Consider the following 17,826-nt stretch of genomic DNA (forward strand, 5'->3'; position numbering starts at 1 on the left):
TTTTTACATAAATGGATCAGGTTTTTTTTAATCAATCGAGCCGCGTCACAGATGCCGAGGGGGTTTAATCCCAATGGGGGTAGGCGGGCCCCCAGTGCTTCATTCTAAGCCGGCGCCTGGTCAAAAAAGACTGCGACATCGATCCATTCATGTAAAATAATTAAAACAATTTACTTGATGGTACATTCGCTTTAAGGCTATGTTCACACTACGTAAAAAACACGTCCGTTTTTCATAACAATGGCCGTATTTGCACAAACAACGGCCGTTATTTTGCAAATAACGCCCATTGTTTGTGAAAATACGACCATTGTTATGAAATACCGCCGTGTTTTTTACGTAGTGTGAACCCGGCCTAAGGGTGCATTCACACATACCAAGTTTGCAGCAGATTTCATGCTAAGAGTTTCGTAGCAAATCAGCAGCAATACTCTGTACCAATATAGCCCATGGCCCTGCATTATTGCAGCGAATGTTCATTCAGCTGCAAGAATGTAGTGGCAGCCTTATTATTTTTTTAACTCTAGGACAGTTAACTATTTAACAGCCCATTCTTACCTGCCCTCGATCCCCCAGCGCACTCCTTCAGTTTGTGGGTCTCTGCTCACTGACAGCCCACTCAGCCAATCAGTAAGCTGTCCCACTGCAGCCAGTGATTGGCTGAGCGTGCTGTCAGTGTGCAAGGACCCAGAGACTGAAGCAGGAGCACAAGCATGTAAGCATTGTCTTTTGTTATCTTACTATTAATTTATTTATTAGTTAGCCAAAGCAAAAGGGGGGTGGCCAGAAGACAAAGCGGAGGCCGGAGAGCAGGGTGGGTGCAGACAATGTCACAGACCCACCTCTATGACACTGTCACCCCGAAATAGATATCTTTTTTAGTGAAGCTGCTAGATCACACAGCATTACTAAAGGCTTGTATGCAAAACACGTGTGATGGGCATCTGGAATCTGGTAACACAGATATATTCATATTCGTGCTGTCAGTTTTCCTTTGAAGTGGTGGACGCATGTAAGTTGTATTACCTACAATACAGGTGTCAAACTGTGGCCCTACAATTCTCATTATTCCTGGATAAATAAAGCTTTGGCTGTCCAGGCATGATGGGAATTGTAGTTTTGCAACAGCTGGAGGGCTGCCAGTTTGATAGCCTTACAATATTCCTATAAACAAGGGGCAGGTTTTATGATTTGGCATACATCTTGGTAAGGTTCATGATTTTTTTTTTTTCAAACTATTAAATTATCTTGCACTATTCCTGATCTTGCGCGGTAAACTGCGCAAGCGCAAAAACCCGCCACAGAGCACAATTGCAGTTTTTCTGTCGCATCGTATCCAGAATTTTCTTTTTTATATAAAAGGTGATCAAAAAGTTGAATATATGCAAGCAAGGTACTGTTAAAAAGCACCTGTTAAAAATTAAAGTGTTATAAGAATGATAATAGAGTAATTTTAAACACATTTGTTTTTTAAAAGGTTTTTATTTTTAAAATCCATAACATAAAATCTGTTATGTAAATGGATATTATTATCGTACTGACTTGAGAAACATAAATAACATGTTAGTTTTACCACAGGGCGAAAGGCATATTTTATGTAAAAATAAAGTCTGTCATTGCAAATTACAATAGGTGTTGCAAAAAACAGGATCTCACATGGGTCTCTAGGTGAAAAAAAGTGATATGGCCTTTTAAACACAAGGAGGAAAAAACAAGAAAGTGGCTGAGGAGGAAAGGGGTTCAAAGAAGTGGATAATATACAGGAAGGACTCACTTCTCCCATACTGCTGGATGCACTTCTGGCTAGATTTTATAGGGTTAAATGTAGTCAGTCCTTGCTTCATTGTTTCTAGAGAACCTATGTGATGACATAATCTTGCAGACACCTTCATGTCACTAAAGCCCTAGAGTATGCATAGTCATTCTTTTTTTTTTTTCTTATTCTCTAAGGAAAATGCACGAAAAGATTTTGGCAAGTCTATTGACTGGTGTGATTCTCTAATATCTGACTACAGAATCCGAATGGGTGAGTTTCCTACTTCTACTCATCTATTCAGACCCCCACCCCCTGTGTCCTGTGATAGAGGGAAAGCATCAATCTCCGTTCTTTTTCCCATGTTTGGGTTTCCTTTTAATCTGGAAACATTATTTGTCACTTCTTTTACCTTTATTGACTGAATAGTTTCTACTTTGCCAACCACGTTTGGGCTACAATATCTAAGCCCCACAGACTCTGATCCAGTACTACTAATATACTAATCAATAAGAAATTGCAGTAACCTCTATGCACTTAACGACGGCTGGAATAAGTAACTGCCTATCCACCATTGAGCAACTTCTCTACAATATATACAGCAACGATTCTATTCTGAAACATGAACTAAATACAATACAGAAACTATTGAGAGCGCTTGCAAGGACCCTGCAAATGCTGCTAATATATGAACTCTATGTAGACTACAGGATACACCAATCTGCAGGGACAATCTGGTTACTTAATACTTTTATCACTCTAACATTTTTGATGTTGTATAATTTTAATTTTCTAATTTTAGTTTTATCTCTATGAAGGTGTCATATTTTACATTGTTGCTATTTTCAGTGTTTCTGATTACTTTTATATTTTATGTTAGTAAGGTGCTATACTAGGTAGTGTACTCAAATCACACCTCTCATATAATTATGTATTTTACACCTCACCCTGACCTATACAAGAGACTTAAGACTGAGCTCACACCTCCTGTTCCTCCATTAATAGGTAAATTAGGTGGTTTGGTGCACCGGAAGTGGTACTACCGCCCTCCATGCACCAGTTTGCCCCTCCGTCCTGTCGCTCCTCATGAATAGTCATCCAGCGCTCTGCAGTGATAAGCGCCGGAGTGACATCAATGAACATTTAGGGAAAACTGCACTTTACCCTTATTCTCAGCGTCCCGTTCACTATGACAATACAGAAGCACGTTTATATTCTTTTGACCAGTTATTTTCCTTTTAAGTATAATTTTGTTTGTTTTTTAAAAATCTTCACTCCGAGCCATGGGGTCTATGTTATGTTAGGCATATAGTGGTCTTGTCCTCACATAACCCCCCCACTATGGACAGATGTTTAGGCTCTGTATACCACCGTAACATCTCAGAACATTGTAGTGACACCAGAGATAGCACTTCTTTCCCGGGTCCATAGCCAAGATCAAACGGGGGCTATTGGGCTTTTTCCTGATTCCTACAAGACAAGTCATACCCAGATTGTTGAATTTAACTAACTCCCCCACCCCCAAATAGTCATGTGGATAGATGCACTGAACTTTTTAATGAAAATGGAAGAGTTGAGAGCGGAGGAACTTAACTCTTAAAAGAAGTTCACAAACACGTGGGGTGAATAGATAGAATACAAATCCTCCTTGGCCTTTACATTGTGGGTGTCAGGTTCTGATCCATACGGAACTGATACCACTGCTCCTGGGTAGGCATGTGATAAGGCTAGGTGATGTGATTTTACCTACTTGCACCGTACCTGTATGACTACACCTATATATACAGGCCTTTAAATTAGAAGCACCAGCACATAAAAGTAGAGAGTCCCTGATAGGGTTAACGAATAGTTGGGGCATTTCTTACCTGGGAAACTTCTGATATGGACACAAGAAGAAATGTTTTGTTTCATGAACTATTTCACTCAGACATCTTTTTCAGTGTTCAAGGTCATTCTCAGAAGATAGCTGACTGTTTTGTTACATTGGTCTCTGGGAAGAATGTGAAAGTATCTTTGCACAGAATGGTTTTTTTTTTTTTAACCTTTTTGATTAATAATAATGAATACTAATATAGATGCCATTGTGCATGACTGAATAACTAAATCACTAGTACCGCCTCATCTATGCCTTATTAGCATTTAGCATTTGTTAACACCTTATATTTTATCTTACTATAAAATGTGATAACCATAATAAAACTGAGCCATTATATCTAGGCTTATAATCCTGATACATTGTCTTATCTGTGTCTGTGATTTATAAGTGTCGAGTTGGTAATACTGCAGATTGCCAGCTCTAGCCATCAATCTGAAACCATCCTATACCTGGGTTGTTACTTTTTTTTTTTTTTTTTTTTTTCCTGTCCTTAAAGGTTGCTGTTCTTGTATACATATGACCAGTTGTCCAGTTTTTTTTAAGAGTTAGAGAGCCTATAACTTGTAACCGAGCGTTGCACATGCAATTTACTCACATACTGTGGCTTTGTTATGCAACTTAAAGGGGTACTCCCCCCAAGAGCTAAAAAAAATTAAATGCTCCCAAACACAGCTGTTCTTACTCACCAAGTCCCCCTGAGTATTTTGAGCCGTTTCCCATCTTTCTAGCTGCTGTCTTTCCTGAGTTACAAGTTTTTCTAAAAGCCGATCTATATCCAAGATAGGAAACTACATTTCCCATCATGCAATGCTTATGCCTGATGATGGTGAAGTAGCAGAGCTGAGACAATGAAGGAGATGATGACGGTGTAGCAGAGCTGAGATGGCGGTGACGGTGTAGCAGAGCTGAGATGGCGGTGTCGGTGTAGCAGAGCTGAGTTGGAAGAGACGTTGTAGCAGAGCTGAGTTGGAAGTGACGTTGTAGCAGAGCTGAGTTGGAAGTGACGGCGTAGCAGAGCCGAGTTGGGCGGTGACGGCGTAGCAGAGCCGAGTTGGGCGGTGACGGCGTAGCAGAGCCGTGGGCGATGGGGGGGCGGAGCTTGCCGCGGGTGAGTGCAGCGGCTATGCCTCGGGTGAGTGAGGGATGCCACGGGTGATGGGGAGCGGTTGGTTGTGGGCCAGGGGGCTGTGTGCTGCGGGTGAGTGCTGCCGGGAGGCTCTGGACACGGGGGGTGAGCTCTGGGCTGGGGTCACAGCTGCGCTGATCACTGTCTCACTCTCTAACAGCAGTCACCCTATCAGTGTTCTCAGTCACTTCACTGTGCTAGGACTGAGGACACGTGATGCCATCTCGGAGGGTCGGGGCCAGAAGCAGGGAGCGTGTCGGTGTGGACTGAGGTCTGATGATTCTGTGCAATCCGTGAGGGTTAATGCAGCTGGATAACAGCAAAACTGGGCAGAATCCGTAATAACTTTATATTGGAAAGATGGAAAGCTACGGGTGGGCAACGTATTAATGCAAAAATAATTTTTGGGGGGAATACCCCTTTAATGTTTTATTCTTTTTAAAAATAAATATACCAAGAATGTGAGACCCTGTTATATTATGTACAATGTTTCTTGTGTGCTAATAAAAATACATTTTGAATCTAAAAAAAAATCTTCATCTGAAATGATTCTGTAAGATGAAAAGCTTAGTTAATTGTGGGCAATAACTTTAACTTTCTTTGCTATATTTAGGCTGTGGTTCCTTTTCTGGATCCTTTATCGAATACTGCACTGCAGATATCAGTAAGTGACATTTTTGTTTTTATATACTTTTAAAGGGGTATTCCCATCATAGCTTTGTATGCCCTATCCATAGGTTAGCCAGGCCCCTGAGACCCGCACTGATCCTGAGAATGTGGACGCAATAACTCTGCAAATACTATAGAATTGAGCATGCCTGCTTACACTGCAGCCTGCACTCCATTCTCTTTGGGTCCTACGAACATTTCTAAACACTACACTCAGAATCATTTGAAGGCCCCATAAGTGGAGTGATATCCACCCACCACCCCGGATTCCCCATATGATTTGAATTTTAAGCCTCTCCTATCCAAGATATCTCAGCTTTTTTCCTCTTACCACATACCCTTCCTGTCTTGGATGGGCCGTAAGAGCTTACTCCAATCCTACATAGTGCCAATCATTTTATATACCATGTCTATGGTGCTCATGGACCTACCCTGTTCCTTCTGTAAAGAGATGCAACGTTTATTCCAAAACTTTATGTAATCAACGGAGACCTCTGGTCTCACATACTATGCTCATACAGAAGAAAACGAGAGGAGGTTTGGGTTTACCAGATGTAGAGATGTACTATAAAGCAATTCATGTGTAAAGGTGGGGGGACCTGGTGATGATGGGGGGGGCCTTCTACGGGGGTCTGACCTGGAGACAGTTGCACTACGTAAGGAGTGTAAGAGAATGCTCTGGTTGCCTACAAATCTTGACATTATCTCTATTGCAAATCCTCTCCTAAAAGGCACTTTACGTGCAAGGCGCAACTATATGGGGTCGCCCTCGGCTGCTGTTTTTCCACTCACCCCTGCCTCCCTGCTACCGTGTATAGTTGCCCCATCCCACAAATACCAGGGACCCTTTGGGATCTCCTGGATAAGACTACTATCTCTGCACTATTAAAGGATAATATGGCTCCTACTGACCAATATATCCAGTCTCTGGTGTCACCGCATAGCTTGAACTTTACAACTCCAAATTCTAAATCAGACAGACACGCATAGCGTTTCTGAAATCCCATAGAGCTAAAAGGGAATTACAATGCATAGCGAAAGCCTGCCTCTATAGAGCTGCATCTTATTTTCATTCTCAACTTTTGTTTAAAGCTGCCCCCCCCACACTACATCTTTCCTTTCTGGGAAACAGAGTTGGGGATTCAACTTTTGGACACTGATAGGAAAATGATTCTGGGAAACACTCCTGGCTTTTCCTGCTTTTGTGAAGCTTCAAGAGAATAATTACAAGCCCTTAACTTTGGTATAAAACTCTGAATCTTCTCTTCCACATGGGCTTGTCTCCTTCAAAAGAGTGCTGGCGCTGCCACCGGGATACTGGATCTCTCTTTTATATTTGGTGGACCTGTCCACAGATTGTTCCATTTTTAGCAGGAAGTGGAAAAAACTATTAACTCTGTATGTTCCACCTCTCTTAGCCTTCCGGCTTCAATTGTTATACCTGCACTTCCTTACCAGCATTTCAAACTTTCTAAGAAGTCATTGGCTACTCACATGGTAGCTACTGCCAAACTCCTTATTCCCCTCATTTGGCTCAGTGTTTTACCTCCCACTGCTGCTGCACATAAATCTTCAGCCCCTGATGCTGCCTGTAACATGCTTCCTTTAGTTGTCTAGGCCACATTTACCGCACCACTTTTCACTGCTCTTTCTTAATTGCTTACTATACCTGCCCTCTACTTCGGTTCACCGTTCTTAATTAAGGCCCTGCCATTCTTAATTAAGGCCATGCGACTGTGGGGTAAGTTACCCTAAAACGAACCAATCAAGTCCTTTGAGCCTCACAAACCATCCAGGGAACTTACAGGTCAGAAGAACAGTCTTCTGATGATTCACCGCGGCTGTGACTTTCACTTACAGTCAGCTATTAGAGTCTCGGCTTTTGGCATTCCTGGGAAACCCTTACGATGTGTAGGTGAACATTATTCTGCTGAAAAATGCCACTTGGAAGCACTAAGCTGTTATTGTCCCTTGCATCACTACTAGGAGTGGCCAGCTGTCAACTGTGATGGTCCCCAGATCATCACACCAGCAGTTAAGGCAGTGTAACACTTGACAGCCAGTGATAGGATTGAAGCACTCAACATGAGGTCTTCCTACTTGAACCAGACCATTATGTGGTCCCAAACAGAACCTGGATTCATCAGTCCCCAGGAGTTCAGGTTTCTCATTCACCACACTGCTGCAAACAAAAGTGACAGTTTCTGACTATCAATAGAAAATCATGTAATGGTTGATGTGAGGCATATTTACCAGTCAACCATCTCTCATCAAGAGGTACACTATCCAAATGTGGCCTCTGAGAGCCTTTCTTTAGGGCAGCAGGGGTAGCACTTCTATCCCTTTATATTGCAACACCCAATGTCTAATCAGAGTACACCTGTAATCCTTTACATATCTGCCTGAGACACTACTGCATGCAGAGTTTTGACAAATCTGACTTCATTATGGGTGAATTAGGGCCAGTTCACACTGAGCAAGATCGTCGGAATGCCGAGGCGGAGATTTCCGCCGCGGAATCCCGCCATGCTCAGTGTGCTGATGTAAGTGAATGGAGAGGGCGCGCGCTAGTCCGCTCCCTCTCCTCTCAAAGAACTAACATGTTAGTTCTTGGAGCGGAGAGTGGCGGCAGCGGACAAGCGCGCGCCCTCTCCTTTCACTTACATCAGCACACTGAGCATGGCGGGATTCCGCGGCGGAATTCCGACGATCTTGCTTAGTGTAAACTGGCCCTTATGTGGGAGATTTATCAAACATGGTGTAAAGTGAAACTGGCTCAGTTGCCCCTAGCAACCAATCAGATTTCACTTTTCATTCTACACATTGGATTTTTTCGATGAGTGTGCTTTAGTCAGTGCCATGGTGTAATTATGTGTGTTATACTGCAGGTTTGCCTGTACGGAGAGAACAAGAAAATGGCAAAAGAGCAGTAATCTTTCCTGTGTTAGGCCCAGAAGTGACTGAAGATCAGCAAGAAGAGGTTGGCCTTAAGTCCCAGGTGAACAGGAAACTTCTTCCTGACCGAGCGCGGGCAGCCAGAGACCGTGCAAATGAAAAACTGGTGGACTTTATTGTGAAAAACAAACTGGCAGAAAATCACCTTTTAGACATCCTAACTGGAAAGAAAAAGTCAGAATGGCTGAAAAAGTATAAGTCATCAAACCGGCGCATAAACTGCCTAGAAACATATATTGAAGATGAGCAGCAAATTGAGATTGTGGTGGGCTACCTGCAGACAGTCTGCAAGAAAATGAGCAGTGCATCCAAAAAGCTGATGCTTGGAGATCAGACACAGTTTATCTTTGAGGTCTTGATCCCTGAGGTAAAATTTAATGCTTTTTTTTTCTCTTATATAATATATAAAAATATGACTATTAATAATAAAATTATAGGTGACGACTGACCAGATAACAGCTTAGTAATAATTCTTGCATATACATACTGCTTAATGTACCACTAACTAAAATCTCAGCCTTAATCCAATCTTTTAGCATAATAACTCTGCATCCATAATACAGTATTTGCAATGTTTAACTTTTGATGTATTTCCATATCTTCCAGCCATTTACTGTGATATTCCTATAGTCGACTTGAGACCGGATTTGTTAAGCCCTTTTACAATTATTGGTAATTGAGAAAAACTCATTCAGTTAAAAATCGGCTGTGTAAAAGGGCCAGAGATCAGCCCATGAGCAAGCAAACTCCCATCTGTCAGCTGATTTAATCTTTTGTGCGGCAGTAAAAGTTATCGTTATCGGCCGCATATCTCTCGACCGATAATAATGTATTTAAATAGCCACATGATTAATTATGTCTCTGAGATTAGATAGACCAGGGGGTCTGATTCTGCCAACAATATTCTATTTCTAGCTTTGATTTGAGCAAATCATAGTATGTATATAGATCATTTGCTTATGCTTTTTTCCAGGCTGTCATCTTTGCTATTTCTGCCACCGAACAAATGAGCTATAAAAAAGCTGAAGAGAAGTACTTAAAGGGGCCCACTGTCACTAAAAGGTAACAACACATAATGGAGTTACATTTTTTGTTTTGTTTTGTCATTTTGCTTTACATTTTTATGCTCGTGGGTTTTTTTTCCAGGGAAAGAAAAATATTTGAGGAACAGATTTTGGAAAAAAAGAGATTTAAGCAAATAGAAGATGGTAAAATAAAGAAGGATTCAAGAAAATAGCTGTATGGTATTTGGCTTTGGCTTCCGTTCTTCACACTCTGTTCCGTTTTTACATGCCAGTATTGGACTAGTTCCTGCTTGTGTGATAACATGATCGCATGTAGTCCATACCTTTTTAAGTCCTTGTCATTTGGGGGGGAAAAATGGCATATCTCTATTTTTTGAAAATGAAAATTAAGCACTGTTTGTTTTTGTGTTATGTGTGTGCTCAACTTTTTCCAGGTGTTTCCATTTAAGGGTATGTGTACACTGAGTAATTTTGACGGAAACTCTAGTGGAATTCTCAGCTCGCAGACTGCGGTGGGTGTGCGCATTTCAGCCTGTGCCATTTTCCATTCTACGCACGGGCAGATTCTTTCATCCGTCCAAAGAATGAACTTGATGAGAATTCCGCAACGGAGTTTCCGTCAAAATTACTCAGTGTGCACATACCTTTAGGGTGCCTTCACACCTACCGTATTGCAGCAGAAAATCCGCTGCGGATCCAACAGTGCGTATTTAATGCTGTGTTCATTCATTTAGTTAAATCTGCTGCGGATCCGCTGCGGATTTTCTGCTGCGATACGGTAGGTGTGAAGGCACCCTTAGGGTACGTTTCCACTGAGTAAAACAGGCAGAAATTCAAAGTGGAACCCCTGTCGCAGACTCCGCTTGGAATTCCCCTGTTTTCCTCAGTGTAAACGTACCGTAAGTTGTAGAATACCAGCTTGTGACTTTATATTTTTTTTCTGGGACTTCTCTGCCTTTTCAGAGCATTTATTACAATGCCTGGAACATGAAGATATGTGTAAAGACCCTATTACAGGGGACACTCATTACCCAAATAATCATGCGGAAAAGCTTTTTTATAATGCAGATTGGGTCGATTTGACAGGTTTAAAAAAATCATCTGCTGCACATCTCCCAGTGTAATAGGGGATGCACAGCTGACAGGTGATTACAGCAGAGGGCCCTCCCTGCACAATAACTGGGCCCACTCAACCATCTAATACAGCCCTTACTGTATACACTAATGACAATACAATAGCAATTCTATTACAAACTCCAAGTGTGCTGGGGAATAAAAAAATTATGTATTGGTACATTGCCGATTTGCCAGTGATTATACTTTGTATTTTTCCATTAAGAGAATAGGGATACTCAGGTATAGCTTTTGCCCCTTGTTGTCCGTTCAACCTCGCTCTTTTTTTTTTCTGCTTTGTATATATTTTTTTCCAAAAAATGTTATATTTTTACTTTTTTACCATTTAATACAAGATATAAATGAAACTATATAAAAAGTTTGTTACTGAGAAATAAATGTTTATATGCATCTGTGAAAGCCTGCACACCTTTTCTACTATGTCTGTGCCACATTTCCTAAGCAATCATGTGCCTAGAGATGATGATGATGATGGGAGGGGGGGCAAAATGGACTGATGAGCTTTTCATAGCAGTTCGATGCCCGCACTACACGGTGAACGGGGTTTGTCTTTGTTCGAACTGTAGCGGTAGTGACCTGTAATTACATTTCAGCTCCCATTCACAGTGAACAGAGACAAACCTCTTTAAGTTGTTTTCTAAGACACTGTATTTTTGCAGTATCCAGCAGAAATACACTACTGCTCAAAAGTTTTATTTTAGAACACCTGAGTTTTTCCAGTTTTTATTGATATTTAGTAAATGTCTCAAATATACTGAAATTAAAGCAAAAAAAGGAAATAAGTTAAGATGAATAAAGACAATGGAATAACTTAACAATTGGAAATATTATTCAGAAATGTCTCCCCACAAGTTTGAGAAGTTCCCACAAATGTGCTGTATTTGTAGTTTTTTTGCTTTCACCCTTCTATCCAGTTTATTCCAAACAAACTGGGGTTTAAAGGGGTTAGCCAGGCTTAGTAAAACATGGCTGATTTCTTCTAGTAAAGGCACCCATCCTGCTCGTGGTTCTGAAGCGAATGCAACTAAACTGCAGTGTTACACACAACATGGGGACAGGTGTGATGCTTTATTTAGCAAGAAAGTAGCTGTGCTTTGATAATCTTGGATAATCTAAAAAAAAAAAAAGCCAACACATAAACTCACCTGGCTATATGTCTTCTTCCTCCAGGTCCTGCAAACCAGTGATCTGGGGAAAGTGGCCTCTCGTGGTTAGAGGCAGAGTGACTGGAAGGGTGGGGAGTCATTAGCTCCCTTATGTCAGTGCACTGTATTGTAACTATAAGGGTGGGTTCATACTGAGGAATTCTCACGGATACTCTGCGGAATTCACATAAATTGATTTTTTTCCCTGCACTTACTACTGCATCAAGGCTTCACTTCCTGGATAAAATGGTGATGTCACGACCCAACTCCCAGAGCTGTGCGGGCTGTGGCTGCTGGAGAGGATGATGGCAGAGGGATGCTCAGTGTCCCTCCATTGCCCTGTGTCCCTCGAAATGCTGACTACGTAGCTGCTGCAGGATTCTTCACACTGTGTCAGTCAGAAGGCCAGAGAGAATTGCTTATGTGCTGGAAGCTGCCCATCCCTGACGGGACGTCTTCCCAGCACATGCCTGGTAACTAGGGGCCTTACTATGCATATATGAATATGCATAGAGGGCGGGGCGGGAGGGGGCCGGCTGGGCGGGCCGAGGGGCTGCTCCGGACGGACGGGTGACTACCATAATGCTCCAAAGCCCGTCATTGGCATAGGAGAAATTAGTGAAAAGCTCCTCAGTGCGGACAGAAAGAATAAAAAGAACAACGGGGCACTCATAAGGTAAAAAGCTGGTGGCAGATATCGGCAGGTTCACTGACTGAAAAATAACCGAAGAAATTGCACAAGTAGATAGAAAATGTATAACAAAAGTCTTTATTCTGAAGTACAAGTTCATAAAAACACATCAAATGAGATATGGGATAAAACACAGAGGACAAAACCAGAGGGGGAGGAAGAAATCAGTGTGGTAAATTGTGATATAAATTAAATAAAAATTGGTAAGTGGGGTAGATGTAATACAACATCACCATCTAGTGGTCACTATTGGTATGGTGACCTAAGCCTGGTAACTGACAATATACCAAAAGAAGTACATCAGTGGTTTAAATAATATCCTAACCAAAATAAACTTCATTGGAGGGGGGGCTGTATACCACCCTTGCAGAAATTAATCAAAATTACAATTATATTAATAAAAAACAGGGCTAGGATAATTAAATACAACCATACAAAGAGAAAACAAAGTGAACACAGGACCCACACTGAAATCTTACCTCCGTCCGGCACAAAAGCCTGACGTATGTTTCGCTCACTTCATCGGGAGCTAATGGACTCAGTTCATTTTGCACAGATATATATATATACACATACACACACACACACACAAAACACAGAGGCATTATTGGTATACACCCAAAGTAGATTCAAAGTAGATTACTTACACTGACAACTTGTGAACAGGTGGATCTGGCGTGCCAAGATGGCGGCAGTTACCGGAAGGAAGGAGGTAATAATACCGGTGGCTGATGGGATTTAAGGAGAAAGATAGGGGGATGTAACATATAGGGGGATGTGACATACTCAATAGCCACCATACTACAAATCTGGGACCGCCTCTATCATATTATAATGGCCGCTACACCTATCATATTGTCACGGCGTAACAACGTCATGAAGCAACTAAACGTATGCATCCATCCTTCCAATGGACACGAGCAGCCCATACTAAGAGGCGTGTCACAGCGGCGTAACATATGCCGGTATAGTGACACGCTCACGCCAACGCACAATGCGTCTCTAATGCGTTTCAACTAGGCAAGCGTATTGACGTCACACGCACCAGCGTGCGGTCCAAGACCACATGCGCGTCAACTCCTGTGAACATTAACGGGTCTTTTTATACCTAACCCTACCACAAGATGTCAGTATAATTCCAATGCTGTCATACAGTGATTAAAATGAAAATAAATATCCATATATATTAATTCGCATGTTAATCAAATTCTAGTATAATGTTCCATGGTACATCACTATAACAAGAAGAGTAGGTAAAATGCTTTATGTGCTGATTTCATTACATAAATAAATAGATACATAAGGTGCAGAATCCTAAAAGTTAATCATGATGATATACAATCTACCATATTAATCTTATGAACATATATAAAGTGCTTATAGTCATATGATATAATAATAAAAAATAAAAATAATTATAATATCCATATGGATTATTTTGATTGCATGAATTATTTTGATTGTGTAACACTCTTGTATTTATATAAATTGTTGATTATACAATATTGTATTTTTTCACTGACTGAATTGATACCAGTATATTATATTTTAATATTATTATATCATATGACTATAAGCACTTTATATATGTTGATAAGATTAATATGGTAGATTGTATATCATCATAATTAACTTTTAGGATTCTGCACCTTATGTATCTATTTATTTATGTAATGAAATCAGCACATACTGCATTTTACCTACTCTTCTTGTTATAGTGATGTACCATGGAACATTATACTAGGATTTGATTAACAGGCGGACTAATATATATGGATATTTATTTTAATTTTAATCACTGTATGACAGCATTGGAATTATACTGACATCTTGTGGTAGGGTTAGGTATAAAAAGCCCCTTAATGTTCACAGGAATTGATGCGCATGTGGTCTTGGACCGCACGCTGGTGCGTGTGACGTCAATACGCTTGCCTAATTGAAACGCACTTGAGACGCATTGTGCGTTGGCGTGAGCGTGTCACTATACCGACGTATGTTACGCCGCTGTGACACGCCTCTTAGTATGGGCTGCTCGTGTCCATTGGACGGATGGATGCATACGTTTAGTTGCGTCATGATGTTACGCCGTGACGCTATTATAATTGTAGCGGCCATTATAATATGATAGAGGCGGTCCCAGATTTGTAGTATGGTGGCTATTGAGTACGTTACATCCCCCTATCTTTCTCCTTAAATCCCATCAGCCCCGGTATAATTACCTCCTTCCTTCCGGTAACTGCCGCCATCTTGGCAAGCCAGATCCACCAGAGCCAGAGAAGGATACACTGAAGCAAAGAGATAGGAATAAAACCAAGAGGAAGCAGAGTCCTTGAGGCCAAGGGAGCAGAGCATGGAGAGAAGTTGCTGGTGGTCTACAGTATCAAATGTTAATGAGAGATCCAAGAGAATCAGCAAGGAGTAGTTTTTGGGCCGCCTTCAGGAGATTATGTGAAATTTTGGTGAGTGTGGTTTTAGTGTAGTGAAGGGACCTGAAGCCAAACTGTACAAGGTCCATTAGAGAGTTAACAGAGGGAAAGCAAGCTTGGTGAGAATGGTCTAAATGTTTCAAGGAGTTTAGAGGTGAAAGGGAGATTAGAGACTGGCTGATGCACAGGTCGGGACTAGAGATGTTTTTTTAAGTCTTAGGATTATTACAGAATGTTTGAAACTGGAGGGAAAGATACCAGAGGAGAGGAAAAGGTTAAATATTTTAGTGAGGTGAGGAGTGACTGGATAAGGTGTGAGGGAAAAGGGTCATTAAGGCAGATAGTAGGAGAAGAGGACCTTGGAGACTTCTTCCTCTGTCACTCAAAAGCTGAGAGTGATGAGGAAGTGGGAAAGGGAATAGGACCTGCAGGACTTTGGACTGGGAGGTGATTTTGGAGCGAATAGTGTCAATTTTAGATTTGTAGTACAGTAGGAGGCCAGGTCTTCAGCACCAATCCTGCCAGGGGCTTTACTAATGATGAAGAGGGGGGGGGGGGAGAAAGGAGAGGCGTCACAAGCCCAAGGCGTAGACACTCTAGGACATGCCACATTGACTCGGCTGCTGCAGTTTAAAAGATAATTTTTTACCCTAGAAAAGACACTTGGTGCATTTTAAAAGACACATTTAGTAAGGACTTCAAACAGATTCCGGGGAATCTCGCTGTGGACTGACGTAAGATGAAAGCTCTCTGCCACTGAAGCTCCAGTGATGTATGTGCGCACATGTAAAATAACCATGCGCTAATACATAAGTGCTAAGCATCTTTACGTAAACATCAATGAAGATATACTGACACATTTACATGTACAGTTCACCCAAAGTGCTCAGTGACGGAATTCCATCATAGGCAGTATGGTTGTCAACAGCACCAATGGACCCAATAGTGCCTTGTTGTCGGATGCATGCTGGTAGACCCACAATCACTTCAGTGGGTCAAGGCAATGTATAGTAGAGACGGTCCAACAGCAGTGGATGCTGTTGGACCTTCTCTACTGGAATTCTATCATAGGTCACATTCATTCCTCCTGGATCTCCTAGTCATCGCTGGCGTGCAAACGAAACCACGATTCAGGAGCTACGCTCCCTTCCTCAAGCTCCTGAAACGTTCAGCCATCCGAGGTGGTGTTTGCACACCAGTCAGACCCCAGTGATGACTTAGGAGATCAAAAACTCCAGGAGGAGACAATGTGATCTATATCTACAATAGAATTCCATCACTGAGCTCTTTGGGTGAACAGACTTTAGTATGTGAATGTCATTTTGTCTTTACTGACATTTATGTAAACAAGATACTAAGCACTTATGTGTTATGCTGCATTTACACACAGCGATAATTCGTCCAATCGATCGTTTAACGATTTTGAAGCAGCCATATGCTTTATAAAACGATCAGCGTTTAGATGAATAAATCGTTAGAAAATTCGTAAGAAAATCGTTATTGCGATAGTTTTTAAGATCGCTTAAACCCATCTTTCACATAGGGTGAATCTTTGAAAGACTGTTTACACGAAGTGATCTGCGAATTTTTAGCAAACGTCGAATTGAGAACATGTTGAAAGATCAAAATGAACGATTTCTCGCTCGTCGTTTGCTGTGTTTAGACGGAATGATTATCGCTCAAATGCCATCGTTATTGCGAAAATTTGAACAATAATCGTTCCGTGTAAATGCAGCATAAGTGTGTGGTTTCTTCTACGTGTGGACTCATTGCGGTGTTCAGAGCCTTCCATTTAACCCATTCACCACCCTAATGCAATTTACTAATCAGCCTGTGTATTTACTGATTGAGACTCTGTATTGGGACAATTTACATGTGCGGTAACACAGGGGAGCAAGGTGGTATGTACCGTTTAGGCACTTCTCACGGTGGCCAGGAGTAGTATGTTCCCACCCCTGGATGTACTGGTACTGACACTCTTTAAGTAGAACAGGTGTAGTGTGAGGAACCACAGTCCAGCAAATAACGTTGAAATGTTTTCTGAAGAAAATCCACCACAGACTCTTGAATCAATAAAATTGCAATAAAGATAAGGCTTTGCTGAGATCCCTTTAGTGAGCTGGGTACTTCAGATAATACTTTTGGAATACTTAAGAATATATTCCACAGGTTCTCGCTAGTGGTTATATGATATGGCTCGACAGTGGGCTACGTGAGGGAAGGGGGACTTAGCCAGACCCTGGGGTTCTTAACTAAAGGGGCTTTGACAACCTTGTGTGAGTGGCATTGAACAGTACCTGCGTCCACGGTGATGAACGTCCACCTTCTGCTGTCGGTGGGCACGGAGTGACACGTGATCAGAAACGTAAGCCCCACTTCTGTGTAAGCTATCTGTGATGGTGTCCCCTTAGGAATCCTAGCACTGGCAGCAGAGTTCTTGGCTTGAATTGCACTTAGCTGACTGGGGACTTGTTTAGAGTACCTTCTGCAGGCTCTTGCAGCGTGGAGAAGATAAGGCAGCCCCTTGGTGTGGACTTTCCCCTATCCCTTGTAGCCACACTAAGGGGACGTTTATTAAGTCCGGCGTTTTCTGCGCCAGACTTTAAAATGCCCCCGCATCTCCGGCGCTACGGAGATTTATGTAGAGGCGGACTGCTTCTACATCAATCCTGTGCGAGCCGGTGCGCACGGCCGAAAACCTACGCCAGCTGAGGACTGGAGTAGGTTTTTGGCGCATCTTTAAAAAAAGAAAAAATAAATAATTAAATAAATCGCGCGGACTATGAGTCCACGCCCAAACCCCCCCCTTCCGCCCCCTTCACACCCCCTCCCCGCCACACTGTTAACCAAAATAAGGCCTTTAATAGGCTAGAAGTGAGGAGAGGGCCCTATGTGAGGTACCTCGACAGAGATTAGTCTCATTCAGCCCATAAATCAGCACATATAACAGGATAAAGCATAGTCAATCAAGAAACTGTAAACCCTTTTGTTACTTTTCCCTCAGCTGTGATCAGTGATGTGCTTGA

At 41.9% G+C, this 17,826-nt stretch overlaps 1 protein-coding gene across 6 annotated transcripts in view; it reads left to right on the forward strand.

The window, feature by feature from the left end:
* The window catches only part of PWWP3A (PWWP domain containing 3A, DNA repair factor), a 35,627-nt gene extending 24,295 nt beyond the window's left edge, over nucleotides 1-11,332 (forward strand). For all 6 annotated transcript variants that reach the window (XM_069962430.1, XM_069962428.1, XM_069962433.1 and 3 more), the window contains exons 9-13: nucleotides 1,951-2,026; nucleotides 5,369-5,419; nucleotides 8,313-8,746; nucleotides 9,353-9,441; nucleotides 9,526-11,332. In XM_069962430.1, the coding sequence (XP_069818531.1) occupies nucleotides 1,951-2,026; nucleotides 5,369-5,419; nucleotides 8,313-8,746; nucleotides 9,353-9,441; nucleotides 9,526-9,616 (741 nt within the window). In that variant the 3' untranslated portion in view covers nucleotides 9,617-11,332. The remainder of the gene's footprint in view (nucleotides 1-1,950; nucleotides 2,027-5,368; nucleotides 5,420-8,312; nucleotides 8,747-9,352; nucleotides 9,442-9,525) is intronic.
* The last annotated feature ends 6,494 nt before the right edge of the window (nucleotides 11,333-17,826 follow it).

This window comes from Dendropsophus ebraccatus, chromosome 3 (genome assembly GCF_027789765.1).
Source record: "Dendropsophus ebraccatus isolate aDenEbr1 chromosome 3, aDenEbr1.pat, whole genome shotgun sequence".
Lineage (NCBI taxonomy): Eukaryota > Metazoa > Chordata > Amphibia > Anura > Hylidae > Dendropsophus > Dendropsophus ebraccatus.